At 40.6% G+C, this 21,671-nt stretch overlaps 1 protein-coding gene across 1 annotated transcript in view; it reads right to left on the reverse strand.

Annotated features, from left to right (window-relative positions):
- Positions 1-21,671, reverse strand: part of abhd17c (abhydrolase domain containing 17C, depalmitoylase) — a 42,910-nt gene that overhangs the window by 9,764 nt on the left and 11,475 nt on the right. The window contains exon 2 of the mRNA XM_074624778.1: positions 14,305-14,484. Coding sequence (XP_074480879.1) covers positions 14,305-14,484 — 180 coding nt within the window. The remainder of the gene's footprint in view (positions 1-14,304; positions 14,485-21,671) is intronic.

Genomic DNA, 21,671 nt, shown 5'->3' on the forward strand with positions numbered 1-21,671 from the left:
CCACATGCCATGTCCACAACTCACTGAGATCCCAACTCGATCAGATCCCAAAGTGAACAAGATCCGATCTTGGGAGCGTACAGACTTGACAGTTAATGGGTCCTGGCATGATCGAATGACAAAAGTCACGTTGACAAGACAAGTGTAACCCTAGCCTTAGAAAATCAGGCGCTGAAATGAAACAGCAAACTCAATAAAAACTGCACTGCAAAACTGTGCAGCACCATTTTCTTAGTAAATCTGGCCCTCAAGAGGCAAAACTGGTGTTTAGAAAAGGTTAAGCATGCTAAATCTTGAAGAAAAGAAACATTTTATGTGGCCATGTTCATACAGACTGAATCAAGAGTTTTTAAATCGGACACACACTTAAAAGGTCCCATATTGTGAAAAGTGAGATTGTCATGTCTATTATAGTATAAGGCAGGTTTAAGTGCTATATAAATACTGTGAAAGTATCGAAGCGCTCAATAGACCATTATACGGTTTTAAACGTAAACATTCTAAATGTGTCCCAGTTTATTTCTGGTTGTAGTGTATGAGAACAACATCAGCTGACAGGAAGTGAACATGGACCCAAACTGTCGTCTAGCAACGCAATTCCGTTACAATTTCATTGAAATGAGCTAAAATGGAGCGTTTCAGACAGAGGGTAAATACAGGCATATTCAGGCAGACAATATGAAGGAAATCATTTTTTTTTTTTTTTTTTTTAACATCACAGCATGTAAACATGTTCTAGTAGAAACACAAAATATAAGTATGAACCTGAAAGTGGGCATGATATGGGACCAATAATTGTATGCCAGAACTTTTTTGAAACTGCAACATGGAGCTTCTTTATGGAAGGGAAAGTGTGCTCTAAAAATGAACCATTATTATAGTCAGCCTTGTTTTTGGCCTTGAAACATATCATGCCTCCGTTTCCAAGGCTCGGAACAGGGTGTCCAGCATAGGAGAAACTAGCTATTCATCCACAGCCTTTTTCAACTTGAAAATGATCTCATTCTGAGAGAAATTGTAAAATAACTAAACTAAGTATCACTTGTGAGAAGTATTAATTCAAAGATGTTTGTGTCAACCTTGAAAAACAACTCTGAACAACTCTACCACTGATGTGTGATATACTGCAAAACAAAAAGTGGGCCAAACCCCAGCATCACACTTGATTGGAGAACTGCTGGTATATGCTGACAGTGGGCTCCTGCTGGTTTCTATAGAGGTCCAGCTGGGAAGCTTTGACACCACACATCGTATCTTCCCACTGAGACAGACAATTATAATTCACAACCAGGAATCCATGATAAAAGAACTGTATGCACATGCAATGGTGGCAAAAAAAGTGGCACCACCAACACTAGTCAAGGGTAATAACTGAAACATAGGCACTTTCATTTGCAAGGACATGCACCCATACAGCATTGTTGAAAATGCTGGATTTTGACAGATGATACTGACATAATCCAGGAGTAAAGCCTATACCACGATGGTAGTATTTTGGATAAAACTGCATCTGAGGACAAGTTTCCCTGTGCATCAACGCTTATTGTTCATGACTGTTGGTGCAGAAGTTTTCGGGGAGCATTTGTTTCTTAGAGGGGCCGCTCAATTTTGAGGAAAATATCTAATTACAATACTGCTACAATACAAAAAAAAAAAGCAAAAAAAAAAAAAGCCTCTAGTTGTGCTCTTCATAGTTTTAAACATGAACTCCTTGTGCCAAGCATGATCACAAATGATCTTGTTCCTATATAAATGGAGCCTGATAAAACATAGTTGCTTTTTGGTGAGGTCCATCAAGAGTTCTTTTTTTCCAAACCAAGGGTCAGAGAAAAGTGAGCTTCTAAGTAAACCCAGCTAGTTTTCAGGAGAAAAAAAAATACAATTCAGCCATTAGTTTACTGGACCATGATTTCACGAACAAAAATCTGTCGAGTGCGACTAAATATTTTCACAAGTGGGGAGGGCAAAAAGTGTGAGTGTGTGTGACACTACAATGATCCAATGATCGCCAAACAGCTGATCTGCTCTCAGCATCTCTCTCTCTGTCACTCAACCACTCACTCACTATGCGCACATTACATTACGCTACTTTAATACCAACGTATTATGTAAACATGTGGATATCTGACGGTACTGTGGGTAGACTGTTAAACTCACTATCGACACGTCAATGCTACATTGTGAACAACAAATCTGTGTTGAAATCGGCAGGACGAGAGCTTAACAGGAAGTGCCATTGATTTATATTATGATGTATTAAGGCTCTATTTGGTAAAGATGAGTATTGGGCGACGGTAAATGATGTGTTCAAATGTAAAGAGAAACTTGAATAAATCCAGCTGTTTGAAAGAGATGTTTTCACAGCAATATCAAATAGAAAATATAGAGGGAACTAGAATTGCACTCGTAGAGCGCAGACCTCCGCCAACGCGTGACTTTAAAAACAGATCACAGCTCGCAGCTGGCGGTACCGTGAGGTGGTAGGCTTCTTATTAACACGGTGTGTTTCCGTGTAACGTATCGGCGGATGCCTCTCTCATTCAGCAGCCTTGTTATGTCTGTATAACGTTACACTATGTTGTCTCTCATCCCGTCATCTACCGCTTTGTTCTTTCTCACCGCGGACGGTCAGCAGCTTCCGCAAACACACCCACACACGTATCTCTCGGCTCTCAGAAGGAGGCGGGGTCACGCATCATCAACGCGTCATCAGTTACACTGCGCATGTGTTATACCCTGTGGTTTTAATGCTCAGGCTGATCGGAATCCTTAAAAATATTCCTGAATCCAGATCATGATCCGGATCGCCACCAAAATCTAATGGATTGTTCATTGTGCCACACCCCACCCCTTCAAAAAAATTCATTCAGATCCATGGCAGACTTTTTGAGTAATCCTGCTAACGGACAAACAAACAAACCAACGCTGGTGAAAACATAACCTCCTTCCTTGGCCTTCAGCGGAGGGAATTATGACCCTTTTAACTTCCTAACTAAAAACACTATGCAAACGGTAATAAAGAAGTGGCTATCGAAGTACATGGGATTTATTGTTTTAGTTTTGTTTTTTACCGTGGTATTGAATTGCTATCGAGAATTGTGGAATTTCACTTGTATTGGTAACGACTATTACATTTCTGGTATGGTGACATCCCTAGTGTAGGCCTATGGGAACTGACAAAACGCTTAAAATGTGTTGGTGTGACGCCAAAAGACACAGTGAAAAATTTTGGGTGCACCTAAATTATGTGCTGGTGCACCCAAATGAAAAAGTTAGGCTCACCAGTGTGGTTTACTTGGCTTTACTCAATAATATAAAAACACATACAGTATATAAAACTGAACCTAATTAAAATCTGTCATGTCTGACAATATTTTATATAAGGCCGACAACTCCTAATGATACATTTCAGCGCTCTGCCCTAGAGCTGCTTAACCCAACTTTAGCATCACAGACTGACAGGACGCATTAATTGAATTCCAGGGGGTCCCAAATTACAGCGTTTAAGGTAATAACATAAAATGATCATATGATATGCTTCAACTCACATCTCCGTAGTAAACAAGCAATCATTTACACTCAAATTCCTGAGCTACCTATCTGAAACTTATGTGAGGCAATCAATTACATCATGTATCTAGAGCAACATCCACCATTCTGATGTTGAACAGCAAAAGACAAAGCCCACTGGATATTTTTTCAAACATCAAGGTCATACAGAGTGGTGTCTCCTTCAAAGAAACCATCGATGGCCATGCGTAAATGACACTAGTGTGCAGAGAGCTTATGGATAAATGAGCTCTAGCTGAGTAAATATGCCAGCAACAGTAGTCATTATATCTGACAAAATGTCAAGATGCCACCCACAACTTTCACCACATATCTCATACACTCTTAATTATGTAAATTCTAATTAAAATCACTGCACTTGCAATTTGGAAATATAACTCTTTCAAATAGTGATTTCAATATAAAACAATAAATCCTGATAAAGCCCCAATTATTTTAGACTTTATTAGGTACACCTAGCTAAAACTGATGCGGTCCTGCAATAAATCCTATCTTCATTCACTGTTTTAGACAATTGTTGATTCAACTTTATGATCAATTTGGAAGATATAGTTCGTGGAGCTATTACATTATACACAGAGGCTTTTCTGTTATATAGCCTATTCTCGTTGATATAAATGAGGTGGACCATTACATACATCATACCCTTTATGAAGGGAGGCTTTATTGCAGGACTGATGTTTTACACTGCATTAGTTTTAGCTTGGTGTACCTTATAAACTAGCAACTAAGTGTAAATAAATAATTTAATTTACTCTAGCTCAGTCATTGCCAAAGCCTGGGTCGGGACCCACACGTGGGTCGCAGGAGATTTTATTAGGGTCGCCAAATAAATTATAAAAATTTCCTCCATAGTCTTTCATTTAACATTTATATCTGCAGTACACCGTTGAGCCACATGAGGGAGCCTGAATTGTCCGTACTGTTCTGATAATTGAAGCCTACTTATAACATTGAATCTAATATGAAAGGAAAGCGTGCATTCTGGTTTTTTTCCTAAAGAGAGGACATAAATGAATAAGCCTGTAATGTTACCAGTTAATGTTACGGCTAATTGCATTTATTTGGTCTCATTTATAAAGTATTCATCATGTGTATATGTTTTCAATAACACATGCATAAGTCAAGTCTCAGAGATTATCGTCATTGTGCACAGTTAAAAACAAGTTTCCCGTACAATGAAATTCTTCCTTTTGCCTTCGGTGCCGGGTACCGTTTACAAGGAAACGCAAAGTATAAGAAATACATAAAAGAAAAAAAATCAAAGACGGAAAGGACACTATTTACAATATACAATAAAAATAGAGAAGAATGCTATGTACAATATATAGGGAAGTAATGATACGTTTTTACAACGACACTATATGTATCACTTTCCATGGTTCCGATACGATTCACGGACGATATTTGGCTCATGTAGAGCGATACGATTCAATGATTTGAAATCGATACAGTAACTTTTTTTTGCCAAACATTCAATCAGTGTGACTGTGAAATAAATATCTGATACTGGACAGTGCAGGTCAGGATTCCTCAAAGTTTTTCTTGTGATGGAATCAGGGATAAATTAATTATGGACATAAATAAGTAAACAACCATTAATGGCAAATACATACAGCTTTTATTTGAAAATAGTAAAAAGTGCAACTTCAGGACCTGCTGATTCAGTTCTCAAGATACAAGGCAATATTTAACAAAAAATATAATAAACCAACTTCTATTCAAGTTAAATGAACAGTGGTTTAACCTGCTGCTTTCTGTCCTCATTTTCAATATAAACGGTAGATCAATAATACAGAGATCAACCGCTGATAGTGATCAAACGGCTTGGGACAGAATCATTCCTCTACAAACGCTGTTTAAATAATTTACCTATGGTAATCAAGTAGTCCACCTACAGTTTTCATTTGGGGTCTTTTCCTAGATGAACACATACGGAAAAACATTTTAAAACTAAGTTAGACTAAGGTTAGTTGAATTTCTGTTTTGTTTTTTACTTTACTCCCGTGATTATTTACCTCGCGGACCGTCTGCCTTCCGGCTGGATACATGAGGCTGATGCTGCGTGCACGTAGATATCATGATAGGAAAAAGGTAATTTTCTCAAGATGCAAATTCTTAGTATTGATACAATCGATTATTTACCTTGCAAATCGATTTTAGATCGATATACGTCCCCCGTGAAGGACAACTTGCAGAGTACCTATCGATGTAGTTGGATCGTAGGAATATAAATCGATACATCGATGTAGTAGATGAATCGTTACACCCCTAGCAATATACAATAATGATATAACAGTATCGTTCCCGTGTGGTGAGGCGGGTTAGGAATAAAAACAAAGCTGTGATTTATCAAACATATCTTTTCGACATGGCCGGTTTACCTATTCAAGATAATATAAGGTGATGCAGAAATGGCAGTAAAAATGGTCAGGAACTATTGCACAATTTGCTCTTCTCACAATTTATAGATAAGGCCTATTGTGAATTGGATCGCGATAGTTTGTCAAGAAAAAGAAAAAAGAAGCTTGGCCAACACTGCTCAGCCAAAATCCTGACAGACACAATTCCTCTACAATTAAAAATATAAATTGTCTGAAAGGGATAGACCAGGGGTCAGCAACCTTCACTATCAAAAGAGCCATTTTAGGCAAAAAAAAAAAATCTGTCTGGAGCTGCAAAACATTTGAGCATTGTGATGAAGGTAACACAGTTTATAGTCTAAGTATATAGTATATAAGTCTAATGCAGTGAGGGCCAAAGAGACAATGTACTATGGAGTATTAGGACCACATTGAGGGAAAAAACATCTGAGATTTACAGAATAAAGTCATAATATAACGGGAATAGAGTCATAACTTCACGAGAAAAAAAAGTCGTAATATTACGAGAAAAAAGTTGTCATGTTACGAGAATAAAGTCATAACTTTACGAGAAAAAAACTCGTAATATAACGAGAAAAAGTCATAACTTTACGAGAAAAAATAAAATAACACGTACAATTACTACTTTATAATATGACTTTATTCTCGTAATGACTTTATTCTCGAAATCTCAGATTTATTTATTTTTCCTCAATGTAACCCTAATACTCCCTCATACCGTCGTACCATAGACCTACAACAATGATAAATACAAATGAAAATGTAAACAAAAAACAGTTATTCATTTCCATTTTTCAAAATCCACAGAGAGCCACCGGAGAGGAGCTAAAGAGACGCAGGTTGCTGACCCCTGGGATAGACAGACATCCATCAGCTGATACTGCCCAGATATATTGGCAAGCTGTGACACCACTTGGTGTTATAGCTGAGAACATACACATACAGATTGTGTGCATCAGTTATTTAAGTACTTACAGATAACGGAAACACACATAGACAATACTGTCCTGGTGAAATGCCTGGCCCTGGAGCAATAAGTGAACTTGATGAGGATTATAAAGAAAAACATAATTACTAGGGGTGTGACGAAATATCGTGCCACGAAATATCGGGATATAAAAACATGGCGATGCATCGTCGAGACGAAAAACTGAATCGCGATATCAGAGCATAGTAGGTAGTACGTACATACGGGCTCCGGGCAGCTGCAGCCTCTTCCTGCTGCTGTTCAAGGCCTATGGAAGGAGGCTGAGTACAAGTCATATCTTCAGTTACACTGCGCATTTGTCCACCCGTGACCCAGCCTCCTTTAATAGGCCTTGTCGGAGCTCCACACACATCAACACACACAGCGCAGTCAGTGAACAGCTGATCAGGGAGGCCGCGGTGGAGAGACGAGTTGACGCTACGCTCGTTGCTGTTAGTAAGTGCAATAAAACTTTGCGAGTGTAAAGCCAAGATACGTTATTACACCTGTTCAACAAGCACAAACACGATGAAACGGTTAAACATGGAGGAAAGCAACGTTTCAATCTGCTCTGTCTGCTGTCTCTCATCCTCCGCTGCTGTTTACACAAGCAGAGCGCGTTAGCTCGGTGGCTAACAGCTAACTGTAAACAGATGCAAGTTATTTAGTTGAGTTGTGAATGACTTTAAATGACTAAAGCTGGCAGTAGGCTGTGTAGTCCAACTTTTTAGGTTAGTTTGTGATGTATCTTACTGGTAATCTGATCAGCTGGCTGAGACAAAGCAGCCCTCCCCCCCTACCAGCCCCAACGTTACCTGCAGCAGTGAGTGACATCAGCAGAGGACAGGAGGGAGGACTGATACTGTCTGATGGAGGACAGAGGACAGGAGGAAGGACTGATACTGACTGATGGAGGACAGAGGACAGGAGGGAGGACTGATACTGTCTGATGGAGGACAGAGGACAGGAGGAAGGACTGATACTGACTGATGGAGGACAGAGGACAGGAGGGAGGACTGATACTGTCTGATGGAGGACAGAGGACAGGAGGAAGGACTGATACTGACTGATTAAATACAGAGGACAGGAGGAAGGACTGATGCCATAACAAAATGGAACTATAAGGCAAACAACAGCATTGTTTTGCATTTTGTGTTTTGAATAAAAGGCTACTTTTTAAGTCATATATTTTCATCATTTTAGTTTTATTAAAATTATTGTTGTAATATCGTATCAAGATCGTGAACCCAATATCGTGTATCGTATCATATCGCGAGCTGAGTGAATCGTCACACCCCTAATAATTACTATTATTATTCCCCAGCTCTCCTCTCACAGCCGTGTCAACAGTGGACTGCTTAACCCTACTCAGCACACACACACCTGTAGATCATACACACAGATATACGCAAACAAGCATGTCCAAATGTGCTGTCAAATCTAACAACACTTCCCTGAAACCTAAACTTAATATTCCTCACCATGCTACACTGCAGACTACAAATCTGCGGAGACACAGCAGACTCATTAAATTTTAACATCGTCTTGACTGTTCATAATTTGGTCACACAAGCAGTGATCCCTTGTGTGCCCAAATTATGAACCTAGTTAGGTGGAATGATACAACAACACTGTCATCATGGCACTCCTTGGCTCTGAAGTGGCCTAAGCGCCAGTTATTGGTCAAAACAGGACGGTGGCTTGCGCCAATGCCACAAATGTAATGCAAAATATATAGGGCTCTACCAAATGTCATTATTTACATTCAAAGCTTCTACTGAGGTTTGTGAATGAAGCTTCGAATGTCCGTCGTCATATTTTACGACGTCATCACGTTACAGCTCCGACTATAGATGGTGTTTTGTGTATATGGTCTTTTGAGGATATTTGTGTCTAATCTAGGTAGTGATCGAGTTGTTGGTTTGACCGTGGGTGTGATTGCTGCTGGCTGGTTCATCCATCACCTCCTGCAGTTTAAAAAAATGCTTGGTTGCCCACCATTCCAGTGACAGTAGTTTGACAGCAGCCTTGTTCTATTACTAACTACAATTCTACAAGTAAGGGATAATGTACAGCGAGCGGGTCATTGTTGTGAAAGTAACCCCGATAGGGCGAGGGGTGGGGGGGGGGGATTCTTTCACAACAATGACCCGCTAGCTGTACATTATCCCGCTTATTAAACGGCTACTTACTGAAGAAATCAATACTTTGACCCAAAACGGTCCGCCAGAGTTCGACATCGGACCCATGCACTGTGCCCATAGCAACGGTCTGCTATACATAGCAACGGTCTGCTATACATAGCAACGGTCTGCTATACATAGCAACCTCTTTGTTCTGAAATCTGTGATATAGTTCTGAGACCTTAGACTCGGTCGGCCCTAGTTGGCTTTGAGAGTGGTAACCGTTTTTGCTTGATATAGCACTGAAGGTAGGGTAGGGCTGCACGATTATGGCCAAAATGCATAACAGGATTATTTTGATCAATATTGAGATCACGATTATTTATCAGGATTATTCATAGATTTTAGGGAAAAAAAATGTTTATTGCAAATTCCCGTTTAAATAAACAGAGCACTGTTTTCACTTCAATGTTGTGCTAAATTCCAACCGTCAAATTCTAAATGTTATTGTTTTACTTTGTTATTGTCATTTACTGTATAGTGGTTATTCATATAAAAACAATTCAAATGATTAGGAAATAGTTTTATTTTTATTGATAAAAAAATCTTGGAATTAGTTCTAATTATATATAAGAAGTTGCTTAGAGTTAGTGTTAGGAAGTTTAACAAGTCATAATTCCCTCTCTATTATCTATTTTATACTCCTTCAAACAACTGGATTTATTTGTGGTTTTGGCCTTTGTTCACCATGAGAGCTCTGTGAATGAGGAGCAGAAATTCTCCCCGCTCCACTCCGCGCACATGCCCTGCACTGGACACAGGAAATGTGCTGGCAATCTTTTCCAGCTTTCCACCCAAATTGCCTGAAGACTGTTTCACAGGCCGTGTAGAACTTCAACCCGCCGCACCCACACAGTGCTGTCGACACTGCATCTCGCAGAGCATCCAATAAGGCTATTTAATATGCTATTCATTTATTTATTCATTTAATTGGCATATTTCCCCACGGACATTTTCAACACATGATCCCGGCAAAAAGCCGGCATATTCCGGTTACGTAAACTTTGGGTGTAGCCTAATATTTATCTGCAACTGTGCAGAAATAGTGTTTTAACAGAATGCATCCACATGCAAAAAAAAGCTGCGCAGCATTCGAATGTTGATTTAGAATTCAAATGTCAACATTCGGTACAGCCTAGGGATGCTAATTTTGACAAATGTTCTTAACTGATAACCGACCCTCGTTAACCGATTATTAACCGTTAAACGACAAGACTTGTGCCTCGCATGCAGCGGTGTACCAGCTGCAGGAGCACAACAGATATTGGTTGACGGGAGTCTCCAGTTCACCGTCCGGGAGCGTTAACTTAGCAGCTACGATGCTGCGTGTAGTGTCGCGGACATGCAGACACTTTCCCAGTAAAAGTCTCCACCGCACATTTAGTTTAGTTTAGCAGGTTGTCAGCTGTGTTTCTGCCCGGCGGAACTTTAGTGAGTGTCCAACAAACAATGTGTGTATTTGTGCTACGTTAGCAGCTCTAGCATTGCCGGAGGCTTCGTGCTCGCCGCCACAAACGTAGTCTGCGTAACTTTAGCGAGTGTCCAACAGACCGTGTGTGTGTGTTGGCGGTGAGTGTGGGGTTGTTGGTGGCGTTCTAGCTGTGATCGTAGGTGTAGCAGTGTGTGGACAGTTTATTTTTCAGTGAATAAATGCTACGAAACTACAACTCCTCCGCTCCACTCAAGCGAGCTGGAGAGACATCAGTGGAGAGACTGGAGCCAACTTCCTGTATCCTGCAACTCAGGCTCCGCCTCTTAAGGTGGGCTGTTAAGGTGGACCAGCTTTTCTCCTTAAAGTGACGAGTTGCTCATCTGAGCCGCTCAGCTTTTTAATTAATTATTAATATTTCTTTTAACAGTTTTAACAGATAGCGTTAATCGGTTAAAATGCTTAATGTTGGTTAACGGTTAATTATTAACATCCCTAGTACAACCCTTATGATATATGACAGAATGTATACATGTTTTGTGCTTGGTTCACACAAAACAAAAGCAAGAAGTGAGCAGCTGATAAGAGTTCAGTGTTAGAAAATTGCTGACTTCTTTGCAGTGGGCTTCCTGCAGAGACCATGTGGTGCTGTGTGTGCAAGATTTCTCAACACGTAGATACAAGACAAACACAAGCACTCACCAGTCATTACTTGACTTATCAGTTAGATTACATAAACTGCACTGGCATATGGCTTGGATGACTAAGTATGCTAGATAAGGGTGGAGCCTTTCCACATTAAATTGCAGTTAAGGTATGCAGCTGTTTGTTGAGCTCTTACATGCTGGGTTCCAGTTTGAAGCTTGCTCAACCTGCCTAATGTTCATTTACTACAAATATATTTATCTACCTAATAACATCTGTTTGTTAAAGACAGGATCACCATACATTTTTTTTAGTTTTTAGTTTATGTTTCACAACTTTGAAACAGCAGATTCACATTTTGGGAAATACGCATGGTTACTTGTGAGATGAGAAGATGGATATCTGCATCTTGCAAAGTCAAGTCACAACACAACTTTTCTTTATTATCTCATTATTGGCGAAGGATCCCAAAACGTCCCTCCTCTCAGTGAAAGTCTCTGCCTTCTAACAGTTTAAAACTCTTCTGGGAGCTCTCCTAAATATTTAGCCGAGATAGGAGTGCTTTCCTAAGTTAAGAAAGATGATTATTGTTGAAATATTTTCACTCATGGTCCCAAAAGTAGGACCAAAAATGCGGCACTCTGAGAATCTTTTGCTAGGGGCTGTAATAGCGATACTAGTGATGGCTGATCCAGGCATTTTGTATGGATCATATTAGCTACACCCAGCCCCAATTCCTTCTGTTAAACACTTCCGAACACACAGCACTGCGAGCACCTGAACCGTACGGATGGGTTGTAATTGCTGCGTTCCTCCACAAAAGTGGGTGTGATATTGAAATTTTAGAGAAAGTTTAACTGATGTAACTGATAAAAATTATCAATCCTTGCCAATATTCTACTTTGCATATTAAACTCTGCATATTAAACACTTAATATGCAGAAAGGCATGTTCCCTTTGCTGACTCAGCAGCAGGAGCAATAAGACGAACCATCTGCAGTGAGATGGATTCAATTGAACAGCAGAACCAGGGAAACTACTGTATATTAAAAGACATTACTTTGTAGCGTGTAGGCTGTAAATTCCATGACTGCAAATTGGTGTCTTTTTCAGTCAACCCCTGAAAAAAAAGCCTGCAGTTTGAAGGTACAGAGTTATTTTAAAGGGTCCTGGAACATATTTTGTATTTTGCTTGTGTCTAAGTGGTCAATGTGGACAACAATTTTTGAAATGGGTCCAATGTTGAGAGATAACACTAACCGGCAGCCGTGAAACGAGCTGCGAGGGCAATTGTCCTGTGTTAATGTAACGTTACATCCACTAAAAGTGCTTGTTTTTGCCACTGATAGACTCAGATTGGTATTCTAAGTATCTGATAACATTATGGAAAGAACCCTACTGAGAAATAAAAACGCTTTTTTTACCTTTCGCTTGATACAGTCTGTTTGTTAAGGTGTCCAAGTCCTGCTCAAGGAGAAGCCTCGTTATTCCGTAAACTTTGGCTCAAATAAATAGGAGACCTCATCCACCATGTTGAAATCATCTAAACATTCAGCCATGGCTGGGCGGCTATGACTCGGATATAGAAAGGGTCGTCCACCAATTGGAAGATCGGTGCTTCGATCCCCGGCTCCTCCGGTCCACATGTCGATGTGTCCTTGGGCAAGATACCGAACCCCAAATTACTCCTGAAGGCTGAGCCATCGGTGTGTGAATGAGTATTTAAATTAGATCCTGATGGGCAGGTTGGCAGCATGGCAGCCTCTGCCATCAGTGTATGAATGTGTGTGTGTGTGTGTGTGTGTGTGTGTGTGTGTGTGTGTGTGTGTGTGTGTGTGTGTGTGAGAGAATGGGCGAATGTTGACATGTAGTGTGAAGTGCTTTGAGTGGTCAAAAAGACTAGAAAAGCGCTCTATAAATGAAAGTCCATTTAACATTTAGATTGACTGTCTTTTAGATAACACTAAGCTACGCTTTCTTTACTCAACACAACAAACTCTGCCCGACTGGCACTCGTTTCCACCATGGATGTATTCCACTATTCCACCGTTGTCTTCCGGCAACACGTCGCCTCGCCAGATTTCAGAACGAGACTTCTCCTTGAGCGAGACTCTCTTCATAATGTCAGACACTTATAATAACAATCAGAGCCTGTCATGGCAAAAAAAAAAGCACTTTTAGTGGACGCAAACGACGGTGCCAGGTTGCCCTAATAGCACCATATCATAGCCCGTCCGCTGCTGTCATCTATAGTGCTCTCCCTCAATACTGGACCAATTACAATACAAGCAACAATAACAATAATGTTATTGGTATATATCTATTGATTCAGGGTCCCAGCAGGGGATATTCAATATTTTATTTTAGTAGTGTAAAATTTCCACAGTAGTGGCAACAGGTATCCAAGGTGTTTACATTACCAACGCACGGAGGAAGGGATGTCTGCGTTGGTGACATTGCAGGGTGTTCTGAATGGAGGAATTTTGTAGAGGGAAGTTCTCTTAACGGTCATTCCCTGAACAGGGAGTAGGGACTACTTTTTATGTACATATGATTGTGAAATAGTAAAAACTGCCTTTCCTACCAACCCCATGTCAGACGAGAACAATACCTGTAACTATGACAACACAACAAAAAATGTCTGTTGTTGTATGTTTTGTAACTGCGGAGTGTTTTGCTGACTATGTTTTAATGTTTAATTGTCCTGGTGATATGCTGAGTCATGTTTGTATTTATCTTGTATGTACTAGAGAAGCCAAAGACAAATTTCCACTAAGGTGGACAATAAATTCAAAGTAAAGTAAAGTAAAGTAGATGTAGCCTTAAAATGCTTAGAAGTCAGAAAAACTAAAAATGCATGAGGAAAACCAGACTACAATTTACAGAAATCAAATGACAAAATTGCTAAAACTAAGATACATTTTTGTCAAAAGACTAGAGACTACAAACTAAATCAAAATCAAGTGCCAAAATGAACACGGTTCGACAGGAAGACTGCATACTAACACCGGGATGTGGCACTGGTCTGGTTTCCAACGGTGGCAACTGAATTCTACAATACCGTTCCTAGTTGTCCATGTAACCCTTGCTATGGTGTGCATGTATGCTTCTGTATATATGACTCACCTGGGGAAGGCATCAAAGCAATAGGTCTTCCGGGTATCAGGGAAGGCCACCCGAAGCCCCGACATGAGTGGTGAGTGTAGGATGACAGCAGCACATTCATAGCGAGCAGCCAGGTCGATGGTGGGCACCGTGCCGATACTCTGACCATACAGGATGATGTTCTCAGGTGTTACACCATACCTGTACAACACACAGACAAGACAGATTCATCTATAAAGTGATTTTACACAGAAGAAACAAGACAACACCATACTAGAGTTGGGTATCGAAGTCAGTACTTGTAATTACATTGTTAAATTGATCGGTGCTAAATTTCGGTATATGTGTGAGAGAGTGTGAGCCACAGTGGTGCGCCATTGACTCCCAAAGAACATGCAATACTAGAAGTGCACTCGGAAAGCGCAGACCTCCGCCAAGGCAGGTTTCATGTGCGTCGCTGCCTCCCCACCCCCTCAGCCTTGCGCCATCATCCACATGTGTTTTCGTTTATGTTGAGATGAGCGGTACGTCCCTAAACTGTAATGTCACCGTGTTTGATGAGGAAAGCTGACAGAAGGAGAGAGCTGGGTGACGCGTCATGAAGTCATCAGTTAACACTGCGCATGTCTTAAAGCCTGTGGTGTTAATGTACAGGCTGAGCAAGGTTATTAAATAAATTCCCGAAGCTGGATCATGATCCGGATCGCCACCAAAATCTAATGGATTGTTCATTGTGCCACACCCCACCCCTCCAGAATCATTCAAATCCATCACGGACTTTTGGAGTTATCCTCCAAACGGACAAACCAACAAACCAACAAACCAATGCCGGTGAAAACATAGCCTCCTTCCTAGGCCTTCGGCTTTGGCGGAGGTAACAATATTTCAGCACTAGAACCTCTCTGTGCCCAATTGCACCCATAAAATCAAGGACAGAATCGATGTAGGCAGGCTACAAGCTCCTCTAATTATATGACGGTGCGGGTCATTTTCTAGCCTATTTTCTGGCCCTGTAGACGGCAGTCAAGTATGCTTTGAGCACATCAATCACATTGATAATTTATTCACCTTAATTGGGGTCTCTGGATCATTCAGAGCTGAGCGGCAGCTTGTTCTGTCTCTCTCAGACTGTGAAAATAGAACATTTAGCTCAGCAGCAGCCAAAGTGAGACACAGCTGTCAACAGGATCATTTAGACGCCATCTTCAGCTTTAAATGTCAGATGTGACTTACCAGCAGTTTATCATTATTGCCGTAATCAAATAGCAGATATCACAAAATATAATGCCTCTTTTGAATGTAGTGGCTATTTCTGAGAATAATGTATCATAGTAATGTAGCACTAAATGTGAGCTACAGTAAATTGGTCTGGTTTTCTAAATGCAGATAAACTTTGAGGTTCTTCCACGACTTCAAGTAAAATACTATAACTACTACTTCATTTGTTTTTTGGGCTGTAGATCCCTGGTAGTCAAGTTTTTCATGCTTTTGTTTAAGTTAACTACTTTTTGAGTTTAGGGGGGGGTGAGCTGGGTGCGACGGCCCATTGCGTGGCTGGCCCAGCCACGCAATGGGCCCACTTCCCCTTATTTTGTTCATTGAACCGGAATCGCCAACCCCTTTGTTTGCTTAGTTACATTTTGACAGATAATTTTTGTCTTAATTGATAATAAATCGATTGTATCCCTTTTCACATAACTGTCTCATGGCGTCCTTTCATACTGTATGCTTCGGCCTCTCCAGAGCCTTTGTTTGTTTGAGAGGCCGTAACGCACGCTCTGCACATCACTGTGTCCTGCATCGTTAGCAATGTTAGCCTCATTTCATTCAACACCGGGGGCAAGCCCCAAACTCTCAAATTCGATACCACGGTAAAAAACAAACAAAAAAAACAATAAATCCCATGTAATGTGTCTATATATATATCCTCAGATTGCAAGCAGTAGTTTAAATTCACTGATATGCTGACATTTCACTGGTTAAAGGCTACCAGAGTTGGGACCAAGTCATTGTCACAAGTAAGTCTCAAGTCTGTGACTCAAGTCCCAACACAGGTCTCGAGTCCTAAACAGACCATATGAGCTCTTCACCAAATGTAACGTCATTTTAACAGCAGAGTAACTGGATCCAACTGGTGCTCAGTAACGTAACGTTAGTTCTTCATGGTTTTCTCCTGAAACTTGATTGGATGCTGTTGGATTGGTTCAAACTAAGCGGATCTGGGGAGTGAAGTGTAAGATAATCAAATCCAAGTCCCAATAACATTTACCGGAAATACAGAGTCCAGAGTTCAATAATAAAAAACACCACTTTTTTAGAGATTTAGCAATAAGCAACAAAAGATAGAAATTCAGTTTGTTCGGTTCAGTTTTTTCCCCCACGAGTGAACCCTCTTCTCGAACATAAAGGATCTCTGCATCTCTGGATCTCGCTGCTGCATGGTTGTGTTGTATGTGTGTGACGGAGGACAGAAGCAGCCGCATTTGGCGCTTGACGGGTGTTAATTTCGGACCCTGTAGGCATCGTACGGTACCTTTGGTACTGTAGAAAACGAGTACTGTCACGTTTTTAGAATTTTGGCATCTGACTTGGTACCCAAGTATCGGTTCACGTGCCATCCCTAAGAGTTACAACTATAAACCAGCACAAAAATCACAATTACCACCATAAGCCACCATGTTCTGAACAGACATAACATTACAAACACTAACTAAAGTAACATTTATATTTTGGAACATAAAACAGCAAACTGAAACTATTCAGTCCAGCACTCGGGACTAGGCAGGCATGATGGGAAATGTTGGCTGTCCCTTCCGCTACAATACTCAGTATTGGCATGGCGCGATGCACGTCCCTCCCTCTCCCCACACTGCTGCAGCCGTATCGTAAAGACTCTTAATTCAAACTCAACAGAAACAAAATAAAACTCATCAAAACCGTCTGGATTAGTTTTTCCAAGAATCTCCATCTCTGTTTTGGTTGAACTAAATCTTTACTTCACTGAGTTAGATGTGAAAATATGTCGGCTCTACATGCTGTAGATGTTTTTTGGACAAACCTAAATATAAAGATAAATTCATCATTAGTGAAGATTAAGCTATTTAGAATAGAATATAGAATAGAAAACACAAAGATGTAAAAACACAAAGGCAATGTATTGATATCAGAAGTTTTTTACTCCCCAATATCGGAATCGGCCCCAAAAGTCCTGTATTGTTCTGGCTCTAATCAAGAATATCAGATGTGGACTGTACTCACTGGTAGATATCCTATTTTTAATAAAAAGGCCAATATCTGTCTAACCATTGAGGATGCACATGCCTGAGCAGCACAGATGACAGGATATGAGAGCTCTATGGCTGTCTGTGCTTTATTAGATGACAGGACACTGACCATACTCATTACTGACGGAATGACTACATCAGAATTCTTTATAGCACGGTTGGAAAACATTCTAGAGACCGAGGGGGTGCCTGGTATCTGGTGGTGCTCGGCAGAGAACCGTTTGATATGTGACCTGGACAGTGGCATGGCTTCTCCCGGCTTCTCTACTTAAGTACTGCAGGGTGAAAGGCAGCGCTGACAGAAAGCAGGCCCGTCAGGGAGAGAGGGGGAGAACGGCATGCACCTTTGCCAGCACACACAATCTGAGGAGGAAGCTTTAAGCAAACCCTCCCATCTCCTGACAGTGCTGGGAATGCAGAGAGAGGCTGAGCAGAACCGTCCAGCAGCCCTCTGCCACAACACACAGACAGAAGGATTAGACCCTTGCTTAACAGGCAACCATGACAAAGGGTTTGGACAAGAGGTGCTGGGTTGTATGTGTGCTATGAAGTGATGCCATCATAAGAGCTCTTCAGATAACAGCTTGGGTGTGACTAATCTTCTGTTGGCCTAGACAAATCCTGCTTCTGATAAGCAGCAACCGAACTGAGCAGTTGTCCCGATAGAAGATTATGACCCCACACATGGATGGACAAAGTACCCACTGGCTGCCAGCTGACTCACAGAACTCTGGACCAGACACTCACTACAAAACTTGGAAGATGTTTATAGCCATGACTGTGCATCATGACTGTAAAAAAATCTTATTCAGTAGGGCTGGACGACACACCCAACTCCCGATTCAATACTATCACGATACTTGGTTGTCGATTTAATATATATTGCAATTTTTAAGTGTTGCGATTCTGCAAGTATTGCGATTCGATATTACAATTTATTGAGATTTATGTTAACTTTTTAACACTAGACCATGGGGTAAAGTTGAATCATACACTTCTAGGGACTTTTTCTTTGGAAAATATCTATATTAATACAGTAAAAATGTTGGATTTTCATCATGTATGTAGTCAGAGATGTCCTGAAGTCAAATATATCAGTCATTGTCAGGCATTATTTTTTCCCAGCAACCCAAAGATCAAAGAATAAAGACATTTCCCTCTCAAATTAGTGGTATTTTCTTTTTAATTTATAATGTTTTATACTTCTGGTGAATATAATCCAATCAATCTTCTTTCCATTTATGTATTTTGTATATACAATTCCCTTTGTTAACACCTTATTTTGAAAGCTGAGCGTAGTCACACGTGTCTACTTCCTCTAACTTCTCCAAGTCCGTCTTTAGCTCTCCCGTCAGCTCTGTTCTCTTTATCCATCCATGGTCAGCCCATAGGGCGTGTTTGAATGTATTTAACATAAACGTCAGTATATGGGTGCTCTACAGGTTTGTTTTGGTTGAAGGATACGGAACGGATATGACATCACATTACTCAAACTACAACAGTAAAAGCGGTAACTTCCTTCTACGTCCACATAGACTCACATGAAGCACATTTATCGATTCTGGGATTAAACAATCGATTAAAAATCGTAAAAAAAAAAATTGCGATACATAGGTGAATCAATTTCTTTTCCCACCCCTAATAGTCAGTGTCAGTTATTCTGGTAATGAGAAGGGTCAAGACTTCAAAAGTCTCATGATACATAGTGTTGTGAGAGACACCAAAACATGACAGGAGTTCCACAAAATTCTGCGCATCTAGCCAGTAAGGCTGCACGAATAATTGTTTTAAAATGACAAACTTGGTTCAGGCCTCTGTTCCCATTTTATTCTCACATGACAACAAATCTGCCATGTTAACAGGGATCAGACCAAGCATCTAACCAAGAATTCAAAATTTCTCCCTAAGCTCTGTCCACAAATGGCAAGTGTGCATTAGACACGCAAGAATCTGTGCATAGAACGAAAAAGCTTTGCAGGAACAACAAGTTCTGACAAAAACATTGTGTTTGCGTTTGTAAAAGGTTTGCTCAATCTGCTGGGTGGACCTTTTTTTGGATTCAAAGATGACGACAGTTAAAAACAAGCAAATTTCAAGCACATGTATCATCAGACATTTCAATAAGATGAAGCTGTGAAGGCCAGGAAAAGTCCTCGTCGCCCAACCACAAAAACATGCATAACAGGAGCCTGATACAATTCACTGCCATAGCTTACAAGCTCTCATAGGCACAGTAAGACCACAGAAGCTGTGACTGAAGTTAAAGGGTGGGTCCATCTGCGTTCCTTTCTGTTGTTACGCAATACTTAAAAGGCAGGGTTGACGATGTTCTCCAGTATTCACTATTTGTTATATTGGATGAAATGGTCTTTACACCCCGACAGCGATCCATTACTTATGAGCTCTGAAAAAGGACCGGAAAAGAGCCGTCATCTGTAGCTGCTGTAGTCCTGTAAAAACGTCTACCAATCGCTGCCCCGAGGTCCGCTTGGAAAGAACCAATCAGATACCTCCCTGCTCGTACTCTAACCTTGGCGTTCACCAGCCTGAACTCAAAGTGCGTCGCCGCCGCAAATTAAATGGAAAATGGAAGAGAAAAGTCAGCCCTGCAGTAGCACTGCTGCGGTTACTTGTCATGAGATAGCGTTGTTGAGTTGAGGTCCTCTCTCCGCCGCGGTGCTGGTGCATGTGTTTCGGAGGCGTTGCCTTGGAAGGAGCCCCGAGGGGAGGACGTGGGTTTGGAAGGAGCTCCTGAGGCTATGCTACTTTCAAATTATGCTAGCTTTCCAACATTGTCGACCCTATCTTTAAGTGAATTTTTTCCCACCTCTAGCTTTTTCAATATGAGCATATGCTCATAATAATCCTTAGTTACTAAAAGGAAAAAAAAGATTAAATAGGAAAAAACATAAAGTTGTACCTCTTTCAACTTCCTCATAGTACCACTAGCCACCTTTTGAGTCTTTGATTGGGCAGCACCAGCATCTTTTTCATAGTTTGAGTCACAATAAATGACATGCTGTCGCATCTCCAGTGTTTGAGTCTGTCTATGTGAACAGAGAACACAGCACCTTTGATTCATGGTCAATGTACCCTAACAGATCACACAGACCTGTTTTGTCTCATCTGTTTTATTTAGATGCCGATTCTTTTATATTGATTATGTTCCAGTGCTTGAGCAAAACAAATGGCTGCCCAGCTGCACATTTGGTCCTTGTCATATGAAAGAGGAAGGCCAAATGTGCAAAGCTTTAACAGGGCTGTAACATCAAATAGGGAGCATTCTTTTAACTGGAAAATTAGAGGCTAGGGAGCCAGTAAAATAGTCCAGGAAGCAAACGTGTTTGATTAGAAGAAATTGTGGCTTGTTTTCTGTGAGATAATTGATGCGTAAAACAGAAGACTCCCAGTTGAAGGAGTGGCATCAATCTGGAATGAAAGAAAACAGAAACACTATGTTGTTTAGTAAAAACACCAGGGCTCGAGCTTAAGGACGCCCTGTTGTCCAAGGGATGAAAAAAAAAAAGGATCGGGGAGGATTAAAGTAAAGAAAGAGGAAGAAAAAAAGTTATTGAGACTATGACTGGAAAGCTACTTCCAAAGAAATAGAGATACAGAGGGAGAGAGAGAGAAATGTTTCCATATGCAAACTCCGGCCAGTATAAAATAGCCTGTTCAAACATACCGTGTAGAAATTCCATGGAAACATCAGGACTGGCACCAAAACCTTGAAGTCAAAGCCAAGGTAGAACAGTCTCCAAATGGAAGTAGTGGCATTAGTTCTTCTAAAGTTCAAAATGCAGCTTACTGGTCAGCCTTTGTAAGACATAGTGAGGGATAAAGGGACTGTTTGTAAGAATCAGAAATTGCTTGTTAACAGCGACATCTGTGGCCGTTAAGTCACTGTAGTTTCCATCAGTCCATCACATGTGTCTGCATAAATGTGTCTTTGTTATGTCTGGCTGTTTTTATCTGTTTGAGTTTAATTTTATCGTTGTAAGGTAAAACACCTTGGGTGTCTTGAAAGGCACTACCAAATAAAATTTATTTTTTATTATTATTATTATCATCATAAGATACAATGATGCGTCCTGAAGCTAGAAC

The sequence above is a fragment of the Sebastes fasciatus genome, chromosome 2 (genome assembly GCF_043250625.1).
Source record: "Sebastes fasciatus isolate fSebFas1 chromosome 2, fSebFas1.pri, whole genome shotgun sequence".
NCBI classification, from domain to species: Eukaryota; Metazoa; Chordata; class Actinopteri; order Perciformes; family Sebastidae; genus Sebastes; species Sebastes fasciatus.